Source organism: Mauremys reevesii, linkage group 1 (assembly GCF_016161935.1).
Source record: "Mauremys reevesii isolate NIE-2019 linkage group 1, ASM1616193v1, whole genome shotgun sequence".
Lineage (NCBI taxonomy): Eukaryota > Metazoa > Chordata > Testudines > Geoemydidae > Mauremys > Mauremys reevesii.
In genome coordinates, this window is record NC_052623.1 from 358,117,084 (window position 1) to 358,138,760 (window position 21,677).

A 21,677-nucleotide genomic window follows, 5' to 3' on the forward strand; every position below is an offset into this window, starting at 1 on the left:
GGCAGCCGAGGGCTTCATCTTGCAGTGTAGATGAGATGTAATGTTCTGCCATTAGTCCTGGGGCTTGAGTGAGGAACCAGCACAGTTCTGCAGCACACTTGAAACACCTCTGGCCCTGTCTGTGCTGCAGGGCAAACTCCTCCCCCGTCACCTGACAGTCAGGTCAGTGTAGCAGAGCCCTAGCCTTACTAGTGCATTGGTTTCAAATCACTGTGCAGGAGCGGGGTGGGGGCACATGGCAAGTGTGTCTTTGGAGCTAAACACCTGTAGGCTAAGTTCCTTCTAAGCTGCACAGCTGCCTATTAAGCCCTGTGCAGGGGCTCAGAGCTGTGGTGGGGTGAGGTGCCTCTCCCCCCCGGCACGGACCTGCCGCGGTCGGTGGGGTGAGGTGCCTCTCCCCCCCCGGCACGGACCTGCCGCGGTGGGGTGAGGTGCCTCTCCCCCCCCGGCACGGACCTGCCGCGGCCGGTGGGTGAGGTGCCTCTCCCCCCCAGCACGGACCTGCCGCGGCCGGTGGGGTGAGGTGCCTCTCCCCCCCGGCACGGACCTGCCGTGGTGGGGTGAGGTGCCTCTCCCCCCCGGCACGGACCTGCCGTGGTGGGGTGAGGTGCCTCTACCGCCCGGCACGGACCTGCTGCGGCCGGTGGGGTGAGGTGCCTCTACCGCCCGGCACGGACCTGCTGCGGCCGGTGGGGTGAGGTGCCTCTACCGCCCGGCACGGACCTGCCGCGGGGGGGTGAGGTGCCTCCCCCCCCCCCCGGTACGGACCTGCCGCGGTGGGGTGAGGTGCCTCCCCCCCCGGTACGGACCTGCCGCGGGGGGGGGAGGTGCCTCTCCCCCCCCGGCACGGACCTGCCGCGGCCGGTGGGGTGAGGTGCCTCTCCCCCCCGGCACGGACCTGCCGCGGCCGGTGGGGTGAGGTGCCTCTCCCCCCCGGCACGGACCTGCCGCGGCCGGTGGGGTGAGGTGCCTCTCCCCCCCGGCACGGACCTGCCGCGGCCGGTGGGGTGAGGTGCCTCTCCCCAGCCCAGGTGCTGCTGTGGGGAGTCCTCTCTACCTGCCATAGCCGCTGGCACCCTGCACCCCAAACCCCTCATCCCTGGCCCTACCCCAGAGCTGCACCCCCCAGCCGGAGCCCTCACCCCCTGCACTCCAACCCTCTGCCCCAGTCCTGAGCCCCCTCCCACACTCCAAACCCCTCAGCCCCACCCCCACCACATGAAGTTTGACAACTCCATATTGGTGCACACAACAAAATTCATTCCGCACATGCGTGGGGGAAATTAGAGGGAACACTGCCTGTAGGAGGCTGGGTTCTTCCTTATTTATAACTGCAGTGTGGCTTACCCTCCCTTTTCCTGTGCGGGAGAGGGGGTGGTTTTTATAATCCAAGTGGAGACACGCTCTAGGCGTATTCTGGAATGAGCTCTTGAATCCCCACAGAATCTTGTAGGAGCCTTTTGGGGGGTGGGGGGGTGGACTGCATCTGCAGCTGTGTTGCTGTTGTTCCAGCTCCCATCTGGAGTTATGGGTGGGGACAGCTTTCCACCCTGCTACTAGAGAGCTGAGGCCAAATGGCTCCTCTCACCAGCCTGGCAGTGATGGGGGGTGGGGGTGGAGTTAAGCATGCATCTGGTGTTGGGTAGTGTTTGTGTAATATGGGACCATGCATGTTGGGGACTCCAGCTGGGCGCCTCGCCTGGCAAGGCTGCACTTGCTGCAGAGATCATGGCCACTGCTGAGGGAGCAGAAAAGGGGAATCGTCATTCGTGGCTAGAGGACGGCACCCATCCTTGATTGGGTCAGAACAGGGCGGTGGATGGATAAGCGCCTGGAGAACTCCAGGGAGGAGAAACTGAAGTTGCCTCTGGAAATGCCTGTTTTTGGATGGCAGCCCTTTCAGGTGATGTCCTGATGACCTTGCCGGTGACAGCAGGGTCCTGGCCAGGAGCATAACTGGAGGGGGTGTGGAGGTTGCCCACATCTGCTGCTTTAGAGGAAGGCTAATGTGTGAGGGTGGGGACACAGGACTTGATGGATGAATGCTCTGGCTGTGGGGAGTGATGCCCGGGGGGAGGGGAATATGTCCCTCTTTGAGGCAGGAGTATCCTGCCCCACCATAGCCGCCTCCTTCTTTCTGCTGGGTCTGACGCAGCCCAGAGGAGTATGTGCTGACCGATGCAAGCAACTGCATTCTCTACACGTCTTGCACCATAGACGCACTCCTACCCCAGACCCTAACTATGCTGCCTGTCTGTGCTCTAGCATTGGAGAGTGTGCATTCTCCTCCAGAGAACGTCTCCACTCCCTGTCTGGGCTCGATCTGCTCTGCTTGCTGCCAAACAGCCCTCCTCCTTACAGACTCGGCACAATCCCATGCAAAGAAGCCTGGCTCTGTAGGCCAGTGTACATCCAGCTTGCCTGGAGGGAGGGGAGAGCTCACCTGTTAGATTAGATCTCTGCTCTCTTGGCAGCCTGCCTGGTGACTGTAGTCCCCCATTAGCCAGGAGACTGGCCTGGAGTTTGCTTTTTGCATTTGTATTCAAGGCAATTGGGGAAAGGCAAAGAGCAGTCTGAAAACAAGGTGAAAAGCATCCACTTCTTACATTGGTTCAGGGCACTGGATGTTCTGTGACTGGAATATTTGGGCTGTAATTCATTCAAACATGGCAGCTGCCCTCCTCAGTGCTGTGGCATGCTGTGAGAACAGGACCGTCTCCTGTAGAGCTCAGTAGATCTGGTTTATCGGTGCCTGCATGGCAAAGACATTTTCTCTGAACTATAGGCTTGAAAAATTCTCCATCTACTAGCCAGAGAGCTGACTTAACAGGCAAGGCTGCTCCATCACCTCACCTGGCTAGGTAGTTGTATTCCTGAACACCCTTCTTGGCCTCGTTGTCCTCTCTGGGCTCTTGGGAGGTGATGTCACTCCTCTTTCCCCCTATAGGGGTGCTGGCAGTTTTGCCTTCCTAATGTTCAGCACATCTTGTGGGCAGTTGGCTCCCAGACTGCTTGTACATGCATCAGCAGATCAGAGTGCTCCTGAGAATCAGTGAGACCAGGCTGTTTCCTTGGATCCCTCTATTTGCCACTCATAACTGGTCCCAGTAACTGATTAGTGGTTTAAAGAACATATATGTCTTAAGAACGTATTCAGCTTGAGATTCCCATATATTTTACCCAGCACAGGACATTGTTAATGCCACATGATGGTTGAGAAATTACATCCATACCATGCAGTTCAGTCATGGAGTCTGCAGCAACTATAGCATCAACCCCTTGCCCACCTGTAAGCATTTACCAGGAGGTGACACTCCTGATTCCTCTGCATTTAGTGCTCCCCTGATGTTGCGCTAATATGTGTTGTACAGAGTTCCACAGGATTCTCGAAAGTGGCAGTGAATCTGACCAGATCCTTGGCAAAGCAGGGAGCAGTGACAGAGGCACTAGAGGAGCATGCAGACTAGAGAAGGCAGCATTGCATTGGGTCACAAACATATGGGCTAAAATGTATCTTTTAGAATGAAATCTTAGTTCCTGCAGAAACTGATGGCTTAGGCATCCCACTTGGTAGGAGAAGGAATGAATTTTTCAAGCCAGGTTCCATGGTGTCCAAAAAGGTTCCCTGCGGCCTGATGTGCAGGTCCCCCTTCTTGGCTCTGTTGCACCCCTTGTGATTGCAGCTGGATGGGGGCTGTGCTTGTTGTGGGTATAGGAGTCAGCTGAGCAGAGAGTACAGCACAGGAAGGTGCACAGTTATTCTGAGGAGAGAGATAACTGAGGCCAGCAATCTTGGGTCTGAAGGTCAAGTTTGTTGGTGCTGGAGGATCCCACGCAGCCAAAATGATGAAAGCTGTCCCAAGTGCACAGCCAGCTGAGAAGGCACTGTCTCTGGGCAGACAAATTATAGTAACATTTCCAGCAGTCTACGGTCCTGGATCCAGTTAGCAGAGGGGTACACCTGGCACCAGCAAAATGTCTTGCTGGTACTGAAGCTTTTCATGCACGGTATATGCATCCCCCTCCATGTGCCCATTCGGTTTGCTTTGCTAGTGCTTTTTCCATTTTCTGTGGCTTGCAGAGCCAGCTGTGCTGATGGGGTGCCTTTAGGAGGCTACAGGGCACTGGGCTTCTGCCATGTTCTCAGAAACCTATCGGGTGACTGGAGGGGTATCGAGGCCACTCAGTAGCATAGGCTGTGGATGCTCTTCCTGGGTTAGCTGCTTGGGTGAAATGATCTTTCCATACACCCCTGGCCTAGTTGGTCTGTACTCTCAGCTGTAGAAGCAAGGAGAACCCCAGTTAAAGCTAACTGCTACATGGAGTGGCTCCTCTGGCAGTGCTCTAGTCTAGATGCTGCACCAATCCTGTCCCTGCATGAGGAGCAGGATGCTAGTTAATTGCCTGGTGCTGAGCATGCTTATCTCTCAGCTCCTCCTGCTTTCTCTGTTGGCAGGTTTCCCCTGGGATTTTTTCTGTACTGAGAATTAAACTGTAGATTAAGCAGCAGATTGCATGTATCAATCAGAATTTGTGGGTTATTCCTTGGTGAGCCTTCTCCCTGGGTCCAAGCAGGACTAGATGCAGTCCCCTTTGAAGTCTGGAAATGTCTTTCCAGCCTGGCTATTGCAGTGCTACCTGGGGGACTGGATTTCCATGCATCATGGGGCAGGCAAGATGAACGAGTGGTTCTTCATACCAGATATTCAGGGACCTCTGGTATCACACAAGCTTTGCTTCTTGGTCATCCTTCAGCCAGGGTGGCTTGACCTGGGCTTTTTGGGGTGTGCTCAGGGTTACTGCTCAGGGATACTGCCTCCCCACAAACCCAACAGGTACTGTGTCCCTATCAAATTGGGTAACAAAGGTGAGAGAAGCCAAACAGCAAAAATTAGGATGTTTGTTCACCAACGCGAGAAGCCTAGGTAACAAAATGGAGGAATTGGAGCTCCTGGTCCGAGAATTGAAACCGGATATTGTAGGAATAACCGAAACATGGTGGAACGGTAGTCATGACTGGAGTACAGGTATGGAAGGGTATGTGCTGTTTAGGGAAGACCGAAACAAAGGTAAAGGTGGGGGAGTAGCATTGTATGTCAATGAGGTAAACTGTAATGAAATAACTAGTAATGGAATGGATAATACGGAGTCTGTTTGGGCAATGGTCACATTAGGGAAGAAAACTACTAGAGCCTCCCCTGGGATAGTGATTGGAGTGTGCTATAGACCGCCGGGATCTAGCCTGGATATGGATAGAGAACTCTTTAATGTTTTTAAGGAGGTAAATACTAATAGGAACTGTATGATCATGGGAGACTTTAACTTCCCGGATATAGATTGGGGAACAAATGCTAGTAATAATAATAGGGCTCAGCTTTTCCTAGACGTGATAGCTGATGAATTCCTTCATCAAGTAGTAGCTGAACCGACGAGGGGGGATGCCATTTTAGATTTGGTTTTGGTGAGTAGTGAGGACCTTGTTGAGGAAATGGTTGTAGGGGACAACCTTGGCTCGAGTGATCATGAGCTAATTCGGTTCAAAATAAATAGAAGGATAAACAAAATTGCATCTGAGACTAAGGTTTACGATTTCAAAAGGGCTAACTTTACTAAATTAAGGCGACTAGTTAGGGGAGTGGATTGGACTAACATATTTAGGGATCTAAAGGCGGAAGACACCTGGGATTATTTCAGGTTGAAGTTGCAGGAGCTGTCAGAGGCCTGTATCCCGAGAAAGGGAAAACGGTCCTTAGGTAGCAGTTTTAGACCGAGCTGGATGAGCAAGCATCTCAGAGGGGTGATTAAGAAAAAACAGAAAGTGTACAAAGAGTGGAAGATGGGAGGGATCAGCAAAGAAACCTACCTTATTGAGGTCAGAGGGTGTAGGGATGCAGTGAGAGAGGCCAAAAGCCGGGTAGAGATGGACCTTGCGAAGGGAATTAAAACCAATAGTAAAAGGTTTTTTAGCCATATAAATAGGAAGAAAACCAAGAAAGAAGAAGTGGGACCGCTTAAAACTGTAAATGGAGTGGAGATTAAGGATAAGCTAGGCATGGCACAATATCTAAACGAATATTTTTGCCTCGGTCTTTAATGAGGCTAATGAAGGGCTTAGGAATAGTGGCAGAGTGACTGATGGGAATGAAGGTGCGGGGTTGGAAATTACAGTATCCGAGGTAGAAGCCAAACTTGAACAGCTTAATGGTAGTAAATCAGGCGGCCCGGATAATCTTCATCCTAGAATATTAAAGGAATTGGTGAGTGAAATTGCAAGCCCGTTAGCGATAATTTTTAATGAATCTCTAAACTCGGGGGTTGTACCGTTTGACTGGAGATTAGCTAATATAGTTCCTATTTTCAAGAAGGGGGAAAAAAAGTGACCCGGGTAACTACAGGCCTGTTAGTTTAACATCTGTAGTATGTAAAGTCATGGAAAAAATATTAAAGGAGAGAGTAGTTACGGACCTTGAGGTCAATGGCAATTGGGACAAATTACAACATGGTTTTATGAAAGGTAGATCGTGCCAAACCAACCTGATCTCCTTCTTTGAGAAGGTAACAGATTTTTTAGACAAGGGAAATGCGGTAGATCTAATATATCTTGATTTCAGTAAGGCGTTTGATACGGTACCGCATGAAGAATTACTGGTTAAATTGGAAAAGATGGGGATCGAAATGAAAATCCAGAGGTGGATAAGGAACTGATTAAAGGGGAGACTGCAGCGGGTCGTATTGAAAGGTGATCTGTCGGGTTGGAGGGAGGTTACCAGTGGAGTTCCTCAAGGTTCAGTTTTGGGTCCGATCTTATTCAATCTATTTATCACTGACCTTGGAACCAAAAGTAGGAGTGGGCTGATAAAGTTTGCGGATGACACAAAGTTGGGAGGTATTGCCAATTCGGAGAAGGATCGGGATATCCTCCAGGGATATTTAGATGACCTTGTAAACTGGAGTATTAGTAATAGGATGAAATTCAATAGTGAGAAGTGTAAGGTTATGCATTTAGGGATGACTAACAGGAATTTTAGTTATAAGCTGGGGACGCACCAGTTGGAAGTAACGGAAGAGGAGAAGGACCTCGGAGTCCTGGTTGATCGCAGGATGACAGTCGGCAATGTGATGTGGCCGTTAAAAAAGCTAATGCGGTCTTGGGATGCATTAGGCGAGCTATTTCTAGTAGAGATAAGGAGATGCTAGTTCCGTTATACAAGGCGTTGGTGAGACCTCATTTGGAGTACTGTGTGCAGTTTTGGTCTTCCATGTTTAAGAAGGATGAATTCAAACTGGAACGGGTACAAAGAAGGGCCACTAGAATGATCCGAGGAATGGAAAGCCTGTCGTTTGAAAGGAGACTTGAGGAGCTTGTTTTCCTTAACCAAAAGAAGGTTGAGAGGAGATATGATTGCTCTCTTTAAATATATCAGAGGGATAAATACCAGGGAGGGAGAGGAATTATTTCAGCTCAGTACTAATGTGGACACGAGAACAAATGGATATAAATTGGCAGTCGGGAAGTTTAGGCTTGAAATTAGACGAAGGTTTCTAACCATCAGGGGAGTGAAATTCTGGAACAGCCTACCGAGGGAAACAGTGGGGGCAAAGGACCTCTCTGGCTTTAAGATTAAGCTTGATAAATTTATGGAGGGAATGGTTTGATAGGATAACGTGATTTAGTCAATAGGTCAATAACATGCGACCACTGGTAATTAGTACCGAGGGTCAATGTTGGGATATTGAAAGTCTTTTTCCTGAGTGTCTGGCTGGAGAGTCTTGCCCGCATGCTCGGGGTTCAGCTGATCGCCATATTTGGGGTCGGGAAGGAATTTTCCTCCAGGGTAGATTGGCAGTGGCCCTGGAGGTTTTTCGCCTTCCTCCGCAGCATGGGGCAGGGGTCGCTTGCTGGAGGATTATCTGCTACTTGAAGTCCCCAAATCCTGATTTAAAAAGACTTCAACAGCTGAGTCAAGGGAGAGAATTATTTCAGGAGTGGCTGGGTCAGCTTTTGTGGCCTGCATCTTGCGGGAGGTCAGACTAGATGATCATAATGGTCCCTTCTGATCTTAAGTTCTATGATTCTATGATCTAGGGAATCCAGGCCCCAAGTCTGAGGTGGTCAGCAGTCCTTCCCAGCAGGCCCTGCTTAGTGAGCAAAACCCTCTGAAGTGCTGGGTTTGCTTTCCTCACCAGCTGCGTATATTCTTCTGAATATTCCTGGTGAAAGATTGGTGTTCAATGTCAGTGTGGCTGCCAGTGCCCTCTCCCTGCATTGCCCCTCACATCTGCTTGGGAAGCTTTGGGCTGTGATTAAGGTACCTGTTTAAATGTTTGTTTTTGCTACATCCATCCTGCTTGTTGGCCCCACATGTGGCGATGGCACTGCTCTTGCAATTGGCCTGCAGCGAAGCCTGTAGTATTTGGATTACGGCGGCACCAAGAACAAACACGTGGCAGATGTGAGTCATGTTTAATGCACGACTGGATGGTGCTCAGATACTGTGGTGATGTGTGGTAAAAGAACTGATCTAAGATAGGATAGACAGGCCCCAGCTGAGATCGGGGCCTGTTGTGCTCAGCCTTGTGCAAATATTTAATATCTGTACTCTTAGGAGCAGGGACTATCGCCACAAAATAACATGGGTGTGGGGAGTGAAGGCAGGGAGAGGTGAAGTAACTCACCCAGGGTCACCCAGCAGGGCAGTGGCAGAGCTGGAGACAGAGCCCAGCTTTCCTCAGCCCCACAAGGCTGCGCTGCTTCTCCTGTGTGTAACTGCCAAGGGAGACAGATGTCTCAGCCAAGCTCCAGGGGAAGAGCCTGGACATCATTCATTACAACCTCTCTTCTCTAGCTAGGAGGACTTGTCTGGCTGCAGCGAATGAGTGCTCTAGCACACGTGCTGGGGGTTGTTTCTTGAGGGTGTGGGCTTGGGGAGAACTAGCCAACTGAGACTGTTAGACCCTGCTGTGCCAAGCCCAGCATGGATTCTGTAAGTGGGATTGGCTGCAAGGACTCAGTCCTGATGCTCCAGGGCCTTGGCTGTAAGTGGGAGGATTCTCCCATTAGCAGCGCCCCACCTTGCTAACGTGTTCAGGGGGCAGCTCCTGGTGGTGTGGACTTACTGAGTGCATTGGAATAAGCCTCTTCCCTTCCCTGGAGAGCCAACTGTTTCACATGAAATAGATGATGAACAGGAACAGATCTTGGGTAGGGTTGCCAACTTTCTACTGCTACAAAACTGAATACCCCTGTCCTGACCCACTCACTCCATCCTCTCTCTCCCTCCCTCCCTCTCTGTCGCTCGCTCTGTCCGCACGCACACACTTGCCCATTTTCACAGGGCTGGCTCAGGGGGCTGGGGTGCAGGAGGGGGTGAGGGCTCCGGCTGGGGGGCGAGTTCCGGGATGGGGCCAGGGATAAGGGGCTTGGGGTGCAGGAGGGGGCTCCAGGCTGGGGGTGGAGCCGAGGAGTTTGGAGTATGGGAGGGGGCTCCAGGCTGAGGCAGGGGGTTGGGGTGCAGGAGGGGATACAGGCCCTGGGCTGGGATTGTGGATTCTGGGGTGGGGCGAGAAATGAAGGCTCCGGCTGGGGAAGGGGGTTGTGGTGAGGGCTCCAGCTGGGGGTGAAGACTTTTGGGTGCAGCTGGGGATGAGGGATTTGTGGTGAAAGAGGGGGGCTTTGGATTGGGGCTGATGGGTTCGGAGTGCAGGAAGGGGATCAGGGCTGAGGCTGGGGGTTAGGGCAGAGGGGTGTGGGGGGTGAGGATTCCGGCTGGGGATTCAGGCTCTGGGGTGCGGCTGGCGATGAGGAGTTTGGGGTGTAGGAGGCTTCTCAGGGCTGGGGTTGAGGGATTTGGTGGATGGGAGTGGGATCAGGGCTGGGGCAGGGGGTGGGTCAGTGGTTCAGGGTCTGGGTAGCACTTACCTTAAGGAGCTCCCGGAAGCACTGCCATGTCCTTCTTCCAACTCCTACGCGGAGGCGCGGCCAGGTGGCTCTGCGTGCTGCCCCATCTGCATGCGCCACCCTCACAGCTCCCATTGGCTGTGTCTCCCAGCCAATGGGAGCTGCAGAGCCGGTGCTTGCAGTGGGGGCAGCATGCAGAGCCCCTGCATGCCCCTATGCATAGGAGCTGGAGGGGAGACATGCCTCTGCTTCCAGCAGCTGCGCAGAGCCACACCAGGCAGGGAACTTGCCTTAGCCCCGCTGCGCTGCTGACCAGACTTTTAACAAAGAACCAGACACCTGACAAAATCTAACCTTGAGTGAGGCATGGCGTGAGCTTACTAGTGAGAGGGTGTGAAGGGCTGCTGGAAGTGGGGTGCGAAGAAGAGGGAGCTGGGTGCATTGCTCTGGGGATTACAGGCATAAAGGGACGGCAATGTGAAGTGCAAACCCTGCCTTGCCCTAGTTTGCACCTAGGGCTCAGCAGTGGTGCGACTGCACAGCTTGCTGGCCACTGTGCCCTGGCTGTAGGCAAGGCTTGCAGGTGCCACGTGTGAGTAACTTGATAGCTGGAGGCCCAGGGGCTGAGCTCTGCTGATCTCCACTTGAGCTCATGTCTCTGGCCCGCAGAAAGCGCCAGTTGCAAACAAACCTTCGGTGCTGGGCTGCTCACTGCTGCTGGCTGTGGTGAGAAGGTCTTACGCAGCGCCTTGCTGGGGAATGGGCAGGAGGTCCTGTTACTGTCACAGCCTGGCAGTTTGAACCCACCAGCCTTGCTACTCTGCATGTCTGCCTGCTCACTGCTGTAGGTGCTTGGAGAGCAGCTTGCTCCCTCCTTCAGTCTGGCATTCGTGCTTATTCCTGAATCTGATCCATCTGCAGCTGGCTGACCTGGTGGATCCAGTGAAGCTGGTCATACAATTTCTGGCTAAACCTCACTGGCAGTGTTCTGGGTCTGGCAGCTAGGCCCTGGCCCACTCCTTTCTGTCATAGCGGGACCAGCTACATGTGGTCTAAGCTACATGCCATGCTTTACTTCTGCAGAAAGGGCTCACTTCTCCTGCCTACTGGCATCTCTCCAGATGGGGCTGGCACCCTCTTGTGCAGCAGACACACTTCCTACTATCTGCACAGTGGCTGGAAGTGGGCTTAGCTGATTGTACTGCAGAGGCCTAGTGCTAGGATACACATGGAACCCTGTAGCCCAGGGTGCTGTTCAGCAGAGTAAAATCAAACTGCTGTCCCTTGGGGCTCAGGTACATTGTCCATTTTTGTGGACTTGAAAATCCAGTGTTGCAGCAAAAGTGCGAAGTTCTATCAGAATTCCACATGTAGATGAACTCCAGTGTCTGTCTCACTCAGTGAGGGTGGGTCTGAAGAGTTTGGTGTTGACAGACCTCTATCTGCCGCAGTTGGCGAGCTTTGAGGGGGTGCAGCCAGGAAAGGGTGTGGGAGGGAATGGAAGTTGGGGCCAGCAGTGGCTGTTGTGAAAACACCCCTGTGCACATGGGGAAATTTTTAAGGTGCTGTTAGGAAGCGTGGAGAGTGATGCTTGAACATATAATGATGGGTGCCAGGAATACAGCCTCGATACAGGAACTGAGGGGGGTGAATTTGACAATCAAGGGCCCATTACAGTGGAAATGCAACTCCAGATCTGTAAGTGGGATCCCTTGGGCAGTCAGTGTTGGGAGCACAGGTCACTGTTAGCACAAGGCCCAAGGCGGGGAGACAGGGATGGAGTGGAACAGAGTATCACACTTGATGCTTCTCCACAGGTTTAACTTTGCTGTTGGAGTGCTAATGTTCTCCTTCTCCCTGCAGGTCCTCTCAGGTTGCGCCATCATTGTCCGAGGGCAGCCCCGTGGGGGGCCCCCTCCTGAGAGGCAGATCAACCTCAGCAATATCCGTGCTGGAAACCTCGCCCGCCGGGCTGCTGCAGGACAGCCAGATGCCAAGGATACCCCTGATGAGGTAGGTGTCTCCTTGCTGGCCAAGGGGCTGGTGCATAAGGCTGGATTGCATTTAACTCCTCATGCTCAGAGCACCTAGTACTGTGGCCAGGAGCTTCATTTAGAATAAATCAGGGAGATAACCTAATGTGGTTGCCACCCAAATACTGCCTAGCCCTGGCAGATCGCCCAGAAGTAAACCTCAAGCCAGCAGTGATTTTTTTGCACTGCTCAGTATGGCAAGTCCTCGGTCTTGGACCAGCGTAACTTGATCCATGAGGTAGTGGTCCTTGCTTGGGGGGGTCAGTGCAGACCCAATGCCAAGATGTGGCACTAGGGGGTGCTGTGCTGCAGGGAGTGGGCTGGAGTCTGATCCTAAAACCCCAGTACTCGGGTGCTCTCCCTTATGTGCTGACCTAATGCCCCAGTATGGTGCTAGGGGGCGCTATGAATTGGGGGTCAGGCACAGAGTCCTGGACAGGTTCTTGCTTTCAGCCTTGTTTTGCCTTTACATTTCTCTAGTGGAAACAGAAGAGCACGGTTAATTGTCCTCATCTGGTGCTGTGTTGTCAGCCAGCTTGAGTGCCTGCTCAGAGGGAGCGGAAAGCGCCACCTATTGAAACCACAGGGCTTCTTCCTTCAGCCTCTGTGCTATCTATCCAAGTAGCGACCGGGCCCAGCCCTGCTTAGCTTCACAGTCAAATGGGTCACAGCTGGAGACAGGGGAAGGGAAATGAGAATTCTCTGAGAGGGTGTGTGAAAAGACTAATTCACAATTGCCCAGCCCAGAAGGTTTTACTCACAGCTCAGATCCCTCTTTAGCTAGGCAGGCAGGTGGTGTTCTCCATCTAAATTCACTGGTTTAAAATGAACAGATTCTGTATTTGAGTAACTGTGTAGTATAGCAGTGAGCTTCCCCTCCACTGCTCCAGGGAAATCTTCCACGCTAAAGCACAGCCTTGGTTGGGTATGGGGAATAAGTGCTGGCTCTGCAGCGCCCCATCGGGGAATAAATAGGACTCCAGCTGCCTTCTTTTGCCCCCAGGATCACCAGCACAAAATGTCTATAGACCTTACACAGACCTGTGCTGAGAGAAGCAAATTTCAGCTGCAAGGCTAAGACGTCTCATTACCGTAGTCCTCTGCTTCAGTCTTAAGCACGACACAAGCTGCAGGATGCTAACTCAACCCAGCAGACTCTGAGCTGCCTTTGACTCGCTGCTTTGCTCAAGGGCTAAATATAGAGGATTTAAAAGTTCCTCAAAACCAGTCTTATTGCTACCTCCTCCAAAGGGCAGGTATTAATGCAGCTCTTCCCCCCGCCCCCCTTGTTCTGACTGTAGGCACTCAGACTGGCCATGTTTGAGTGCAGGGCGTTTTTTAGTGCCAAGTGAGGGAGCATAGAGACGTGGCCAGGTCATGGTTGTATTATCCAGGGCTGTATGTTGCATTACATTCTGTCCTGAGATTGAGGGTCCTGTAACTCAAGGTTTTATGTAGCGTTCTGGATACAGTTACTCAGCTCTGGGTTCCCTCCAGTGTCTGAACTGATACTGGTAGGATATAGTAGCCTGGTGTTTTGTAAGGAGTTTAGACAATGGATATCTACTGGAGGATCTCACTGCAGATGAATTAGCAGGGTACTCTACGTGAGCAGTTTAACCACTCACTTTCAGGCCTGCATATTAATTGCAGGACATACTGGTGTCAGTGCCTGAACTTGGCACAGTTCTGATCTTCCACTGGTGGAAGAGTGGGGGAAAGGAACTCCCCACACATCCTCCAGAACATGGTGTTCCTGTCTGAGGCTGGGTATCAGTGGCTATGTGATTGCAGATGGCACATCGATAGCGAGTGAAAGCTAGGGTGAAATTAGAACTTTTCAGTCCAGAGTGAGGTGCAGTGTTTTCAGTGTAGTTACTGGATTCTATTCGCAGTTCAGATGCTGATCAACTGTTAACCTGTGCAAGTTGCTTCACCTGTTACTGCTTGCTTGTTTGAAGAATAAATAGAACTGTTTGGGAATTTTTGAGTATCTGGATATTGTTGGAAAACCCTGATTCATTCAAACCAAAACCCTTTGCAGGAAAGGGTCAATTTCAATGCATAGGGAAATTTTGAAAAACTTCAGAAGTTTCAAAATTAAGCTTTAATCAAAATGAAACATTACAGTTGACTTGATCAGAATTTCTTTTGGATGTTTGGCTTGCAAAGAGTCTAGATTTTGACATCGTGTCCTGATTTGGGGATGGGAATTTCTTTTCAAATTCATGGGAAAGGAAAACAGTTTCCTGCCCAGCTCTAAAAATCGAGGACTTTGTTTTTCCCTGTGATAATGCACCATCTTCATCATTCATTCATTCATGCCCGTCACCCCAACCGGGGTATAGGCCGCCAACAACAGATCTCCATAGTCTTCTATCCTGGGCCATTCGCTCTAGCTGGTTCCAGGTATAGCCCATTTTTTTGCTATCAACCTGAAGGTCGCGTCGCCAGGTATTTCTTGGGCGGCCTCTTTTCCGCTTGCCTTGGGGGTTCCACTGCAGTGCCTGTCTGGTGATGTTGGTTGGCTGCTTGCGTAGTGTATGTCCTATCCAGCCCCACCTTCTCCTTCTAATTTCTTCCTCTGCTGGGAGTTGATGGGTCCTCTCCAAGAGGTGGATGTTACTGATGGTGTCTGGCCAGCGGATCTGGAGAATCCTTCTGAGGCAGCTATTAATGTCTCGCTAATGCCTAGTAGGGTCAGGTTGTTGCTCCTCATCTCTGCTGCAACCTGCGCCGTCTTTCCTGACTCGTACATGGTCCTCACGTTCCATGTGCCGATGGTAATCCTCCTGGCTGCAAGAAGGGTGATCGGCTTAGTGGCTTCCTCGCGGCTTTCACCACCCAGCGTCATGCATCTTCGAGTTGAAGACCCTTCTTTTTCCAGGCTAAAAGTCTCTGTTAACTCTATTGTTGGCGTTTCTGTAGCAAGCTGATTTTTACAGGGTGGAGTTGCTAGCCCCACGCCCAACCCTCCTCCTTTACCCTGACTTGGGACAGGCAGATGGCCCCAAAGGACCTCTCTGGTGGAGTTATGCACCATCTTGGGGAACAATATTTGGCAGTGTCCCCTCATGTCCCATTTCAAAGCAAATGGGGAGGTGAGGCTGGGGATAATACTGAAAAATTAGCCCAGAACATCTTAGTGGTTGACACCTTCAGGGCACCATTCACTTAAGTAGGCACTGGGAGCCAATGTATATCATGAACAAAGGGCTGTCCTAAACCAGTCTGAAGAGACGTCTCCCTTCTGTGACTTCTCGTCTTTCTGGTCCCAATATGCGAGCTGTTCTCGGAAGATAGAGTTCTGGTCACATCCTGTTGAAATAACCCATCTGACTAGAAAAGGGCCCAGACTGTATTCTTCCCTGGTAGGGGAGAAATTCCTTAGAGTAGAGGAATCCCTGTGTGGATTCTCTGCTCTGTGGAGGAGATCAGACTGGAGGATCATGATGGTCCCTTCTGGTCTGAAATGCTGAGTATTTGCAGCAGTTGGATATCAGGATGTATAAGGTCCGGATCTAAGCACTTTGTGTTGGTTTGCAGGGAACAGAACAAAGGTTCAGGGACTTGCTTTTGGGGTCATGTGACCGATCAGAGTTTCTAGGATGAGTAGCTGGTTGCTTCCATTAATGCAGGAGTTCTTGGAACAAAATTTTTTGGTGGCCTCAGTGTGGCCACCAACTCTTGCTGGTGGCCGCTCTCACACTTTTTCCTAAAATACTTAATTAACTTTAGGAAAAACAAACAAATATGCCCATAGACATGGCTAAATCATTGTAATTTATTTGTTGCTAGCTAGTAAGTCTGTTGTGAAAAGTTATATTGATAAATATACCAGTATCATTATTCACAGCAGACTTACTCAGCTCTGTCAACAAGCCTGGGGACAAATTAAGCCCCAGATGTGGGGGACTGGAGAGGCAGTGGGGGCCTGGGGCAATGGGCGTGGGTTGGGGGAGGCAGTGGAGGGCTGGAGTCCGAAGCAGTGTGGCCAGAGCCTGCTGGCCGCTGTCTCGCCACCCCAGGGCTGAAACCTAAAGCCTGAACCGCATCGCCCGTGGGAAAGTGGGAAAATCACTGGCTGCCTGGTCTTCCGGCGTTGTGCTCCAGGTGTCTCCACAGGGGAAGCAGTGCCCAGCCACTGCTGGTGGCCCCAGCAATCAACACCAAGGCAGTGTATCCAGGAGCAACAGGAAAGGGCTGCTTCTTCCCCCACACCCTGCCCAAAAAAAAAAGTCCAGGAGGCTGTGGCTGCATGTGAGAAATGCTGCATTAATGGCTGTGGCATGTGCTGATTGCTCACTGAGTGGTAATGAATTTGCCCCATGTCCTCTTTTGGATAGAGGTGGTGGAGTTAGAACTAAGCCAAAGCTGGGCCACCCTCCCTCCCTGTGTTAGGTGCAGTATAGAGCTCCCTTAAACTGCAGGTCTCCTTGCAATGAGACTCTCCCTGGGGAGATGGTCTCCTGAACATTTTGCTTAACTGTGTAAATATCTCCTGCTTTATAAAATCACACCTGTCAGTTCAGCTAATTGTTGGTGGCTAGAACAGTGTTCTCCCCAGTCCGTTTTCTCTGCTTGCCTGACCCTGCAATCATGTTGTAATGCTGAGTTTCTGCCCTTGCAGCCTTTCTGTGGCTGGAGTGTGGCTGGGGCATAGGACTGGGGCGGGGCGAGTAGAGCTGAGATCCCCTGGATGAGGCAGTGTGGGCATACAAACTACCATAGATCCATAGCTCATCTAGACCCCCATCCCCAGGCCAGGGAAAGATGGCTCCTTAGTATGTTTGGCACTGTTTGGTCCAACTTTAATTGGCTAGTGTTGGGGCTTCCACCTGTGCCTTGGGCAGGCGATTCCACAGCTGTATTCTTACTGTGAGGGTTTTCAATCCATAGTTTCCTCTGGCTGAATTTATGCAAGTGAGAGAGTAGGGAGGAGCCGTCGCCAGCCCGAGACCCTATGGCATGGGCTCAGTCTCAGCAGGGAAAGCAATCTGGACAGTATTCATTGTTGCCTGGGGAGTGGTTGTGACCCTGACTACTTTGGAGCAGATCAAGAGGACAGCAATAGTTTAAATGTTGTCTTCTAACTGGCGCTGCTCCTGGCCTGTCAGTGCTGGACAGACCTACTTTCCAGCAGATGCCTCCTGGTATCTTTCGCTTCCAAACCACCGAACTGCAGGTGGCCTCACTGGGGTCTCCTGCAGGAGCAGTGAAATGCTGTCTAGCCAAGAGAACACCTGGCTCCTATGTAGCTCTTTTCATCAGCAGGTCCCAGTATGAAGGGGGTCAGTATCATTGACCCCATTTTACAGTTGGGGAAACTGAGTAACTTGTCCAGGTTTACCCAGTAGGCCAGTGTTGAAGGTGATATTAAGACCCATATCTCCTGAGTCCCAATCCAGTGATCTGTTTACTAGGCAACCCTGCTCCACTATGAGATCTTGTGCACTGTCCAGCAGTGGAAGGGGAACCCTTGGGGTCTGATGGTGCCCACTTTGACCTCCAGTGACTAAGTTTTCTGTTTTCCCCTCAGCCCTGGGGATTTCCGGCTCGTGAGTTCCTGCGAAAGAAGCTCATTGGGAAGGAGGTGTGCTTCACTGTGGAGTACAAGACCCCACAAGGCCGGGAGTACGGCATGGTGTACCTTGGGAAAGGTGAGTAGTGGCTAGGGAGCTGCCAGACACCCACAGGGCAAAGTGTGCCATGCAGGTAGGTGAAGTGACGTGCTGCCCCTCAGTCTGGAGCTGCTGCTTAGTCCGGGAGAGCCTGACACCCAGCTGTACATTGCTGTTCTTCCTTCTGTGGTCTCTTCCATTGTGCAGGCCTCAGGCTGCCATTTATAGCATTGTCACTAATACTAGGGAAATTCAGGTGCGGGTTCTCACTGGACCTCCAGGCACCCACTGGAGTTGGGTGCTGGGTTCCTATAATGTGGTTTGCTTTGCTGGAGCCGCAGACTGTCATTGCTGAATGTCTTTGGGCTCCAGGCTGCGGCAGGTCGTGGTGCTAATTGAATTCCCTCAGATTTCCTGTTGCAGCCCTTATTGCCATTATAAATCTTGTGGCTTTAGTCAACTGGAGACAGGCAACAGAAAAGAGTTCATAGCTCCCATTTAGTTCATTAGCATCCTTGGACTGTTGTGTGTGGGTCAGTGCAGTGAGAATCGATGTTCATTGCTCATGGAGCTGCTTGAGAACAGCGACTCGGAAGTGGGTTATCTGGCGCTTATAAAACAGGAGTAGTGCTTTGAATGCACCCATTGCCCTTTTTAGGCCATTGCTTTAGTTTAGCTTTTGAATGTTCTATAACTTACAGCGGGGGTCAGCAGCCTTTCAGAAGTGCTGTGCCGAGTCTTCATTTATTCACGCTAATTTAAGGTTTCGCATGCCAGTAATACATTTTAATGTTTTTAGAAGGCCTTTTTATAAGTCTATATAATATATAACTAAACTATTGTTGTATGTAAAGTAAACAAGGTTTTTAAAATGTTTGACACTTCATTTAAAATTAAATTTAAAATGCAGAGCCCCCAGACCAGTGGCCAGGACCCAGGCAGTGTGAGTGCCACTGAAAATCAGCTCGTGTGCCGCCTTCAGCATGCGTGCCATAGGTTGCCTACCCCTGACTTATAGCTTCCTTCATACAAAGCTTCACTGAGCAGCTTTCAATGAGCTGCACTAGACAGCATGCTTAGGCGGAGTCTGTTAGGGTCGTTCCAGCATGCAGAAAGGGGCAGTGTGACCTATGGAGCAAGGAAAAAGGATCTGAGCTGTAAAAGTGGCACAGCTGCCATAAATATCCGGGGGGGGGGGCTAGTTCCAGTGAGGAGGGGCTGGGGCTCAGGGAAGAGGAAGGCAAGTTGTGTGGTCTGAAGTTGAATGCTCAGGGCATAAAATGTGTTCTAGTCAAGCTCATAAGTCCAGGCTCTTGTTTCTGTTCTGCTGATGGCTGAGAATTTAGTCTGTACGCCCTTGTCCTTTGCTATGAAATGGGTCAGAAACCCAAGTCTGTGGGTGTTCCCACCTCCAGGAGTTTTTGAAAGAGTGGGGGCAAAGGTGGTCACACGCACACACACACCTCTCCCAGCCTAATGGGGCCTTCATTCTGATGTCTAGGGGACTTTGGGTGCTTTCAAAGATTCCCAGGCCAGAAGGGACCACTCTGATCTTCTAATCTGACCACCTATATAATGCAAGCTGTAGCACTTCCTCACAATAATTCCTAGAGCAGAGCTTTTAGTAAAACATACAGCCTTGTTTTTAAGAACGGCTAGTGATGGCAAATCCACCTCAACCTTTGGTAAATGGCTCCGGGGTGGTTTACCCTTGCTAGGACTAAGCTGGGGGGAGGAAATTTGAGCAAAGTGTCTCTAGAGAGAAGAATGCGAGGAAAGAGGCTATAAGGTGTTGGATGGAGAAGGAACAGACACAAACCAATAGAGAGACCGACCATGAAAACTATGACAAGAAATGGAGAGAAGCCAAGAAAGAGTGCCCAACAAAAGTCAGACATGCAGAGGAAGTCACCTTTTGCTTTTCATTCACACAGTAGAGGGGATTGTCAGCAGGTCCCAGTTAAAAGCAGTGCACAAGTGGGGCACAGCTGATTTATTCTTTTAAAATGATGGGAAGTCTGGGGGCATGAGTACTTCACACAATGACTCAAAGGCTTCCAATTCTTCGTGATGCTCAGGTGTATTCCACAGTAGGTGTGTGTGCTCGCCACATGCACCGGTGCTGGAAGTTTTTTCCCTTAGCGGTCCCCGTAGTGGGGGAGCACCGCTGCGATCCCTGGAGTGGCACCTCTATCTCGTGCTGTAAGGAGAGCTGCACGCTCTCCCCACCCTCAGTTCCTTCTTGCCGCCTGTGAAGGTAGTCAGAACTTCGTGCTCCAGCTCTGTTGCAGCCTTTCTATTCCTTAGTGGTACCGTTTGCTACAGTTGGCAGTTTTCAATTGCTAAAGTGGGCTCAGAGCATGCCCCGTGCCCCAGATTTCAAGTTGTGCGACTCCTGTCGCTGTTCCATGCCAAGGAGTGATCCGCATGCTGAGTGTCTCCACTGCTTGGACGAAACTCACATGAGTGAATGCTTCAAGATCTGCAGGTCATTCAAACCGTGGACTAAGGAGGAGAGGGACATCAGGCTTCGAGCTCTCCTTATGGAATTGGCACTGGCCCCAGCTCCGGGGCATCGAGTGGACTTGGCGCCTGGCACTGTCATCAGTGTGCAGTGAGGCCCCCTCCACCAGCTGGCACCGCTCCCCCTCCAAGAAGCAAAGGAGGGGCTCCGCCTCGCCACGGCGCCAAGAAAAGGAAAGGGGAGAGGCTGGTCCTGCGTCGGGCAGCCCTCACTCCCCCTACCCCTGGCCCAAAACCTCCGACTCGTGCTGAGCGGAGCAGCCCAGCACCATCCACATGCGCGTCTCCTGTGGCCAGGATGCCATCGACACCGAGACTCTACCGGCTGCATGAGACATTCTGAGGCTACTGGTACCTGGGGTGCCACTAGTGATGGGCCCTCGGTCCCGCGGCAAGCCACAGCTGGTGCTCGCCAGACCTCTCCAGAATGGCACAGCTCCCACTCCGAGGACTGCTCCCTGCTTTGTTCGACGCGCAGTGGCCGGTCAACTTGCAGCTCACGCCCGCCCTCGATGCCAACCGGGCTAACTGGTTCGCTGCCCAGGCAGGAGTTTTGGGGTCCCTCCACGCTGCGTGGTAGTGGGCGCAGGCACCAAGACAGGCACTGAAAACGCTCCTCCTCGAGACTCAGTTTTACCATAGCTGGTCTCAGCACAATTGACGTTGATGCTCCCGCTCGAGTTCCTGCTTTGCCAGACGTCACACACGGGACTCTCCTTGCGATTCTCCAGCATCGGTGCTCCTGGCGCTGAGGCGAGTACTGGAGCAGTACTTCTGATGGGTACCAGTCCTTGACGTCGAGGTCCCGGTCCCGTGGAAGAGGGCGTCGCGGGCACCGTCGTTCCTACCGCTCCTATGGGACCACACGCTTGATGGTGATGTCAACCTCGGCACCGGTCACCTGTCTCTGGGCTCCGTGGCTCAGCTGGACCAGCTAGTGCCACCGGGCCCTCAACTTGGACAGTGGCAAGGGGCCCCATGGAAGGGACAGTGGTGCCAATGGGTACTGTGGCCACTGATGCCCGCCCAGACGGGAACCCGCTCGGAGGCTGGGGCGTCCCAGGCTCCATCGGCCTCCCCATCTTGGCTGAGGGACAAATCGGCAGGTCATGAGTCGGCTCTCTCTCCAGTCCCGGATGACACTATAACGGCACCCCCACCCTCTATCCTGCAAGAGGATTTCAAGGTGCATCAAGACCTGCTAAAGCGGGTGGCGTCCAACCCCCAACTGCAGGCCGAGGAGATGGCGGGCCTGTCCGATTCCCTTTTTAATGTACTGTCTTCCTCAGCACCGGGATGCATGGCACTACCCCTCCACCAGGGGGTAGCCAACATCTCCAACACCTTTTGGCAAACTCCCGCCTCCTTGGTCCAGATTTCCAAGAAGACTGAGAGGAAGTACTTCGTGCTGGCCAAGGACTACGAGTACCTCTGTTCTCACCTGGCACCTAACTCGCTAGTGGTGCAATCAGTGAACCACTGAGAGCGACAGGGCCAGCCCATGCCCACTCTCAAGGACAAAGACGCCAGAAGACTGGACTCCTTTGGTAGGAAATTTTATTCCTCTGCAAGTTTCCAGCTCAGGGTGGCCAATCATCAGGC

The 21,677-nt window shown here is 51.9% G+C and overlaps 1 protein-coding gene across 2 annotated transcripts in view; it reads left to right on the forward strand.

Annotated features, from left to right (window-relative positions):
- SND1 (staphylococcal nuclease and tudor domain containing 1) overlaps window positions 1-21,677 on the forward strand; it is a 477,167-nt gene that overhangs the window by 18,469 nt on the left and 437,021 nt on the right. For both annotated transcript variants that reach the window (XM_039520222.1, XM_039520221.1), the window contains exons 2-3: window positions 11,762-11,911; window positions 17,471-17,591. In XM_039520222.1, coding sequence (XP_039376156.1) covers window positions 11,762-11,911; window positions 17,471-17,591 — 271 coding nt within the window. The remainder of the gene's footprint in view (window positions 1-11,761; window positions 11,912-17,470; window positions 17,592-21,677) is intronic.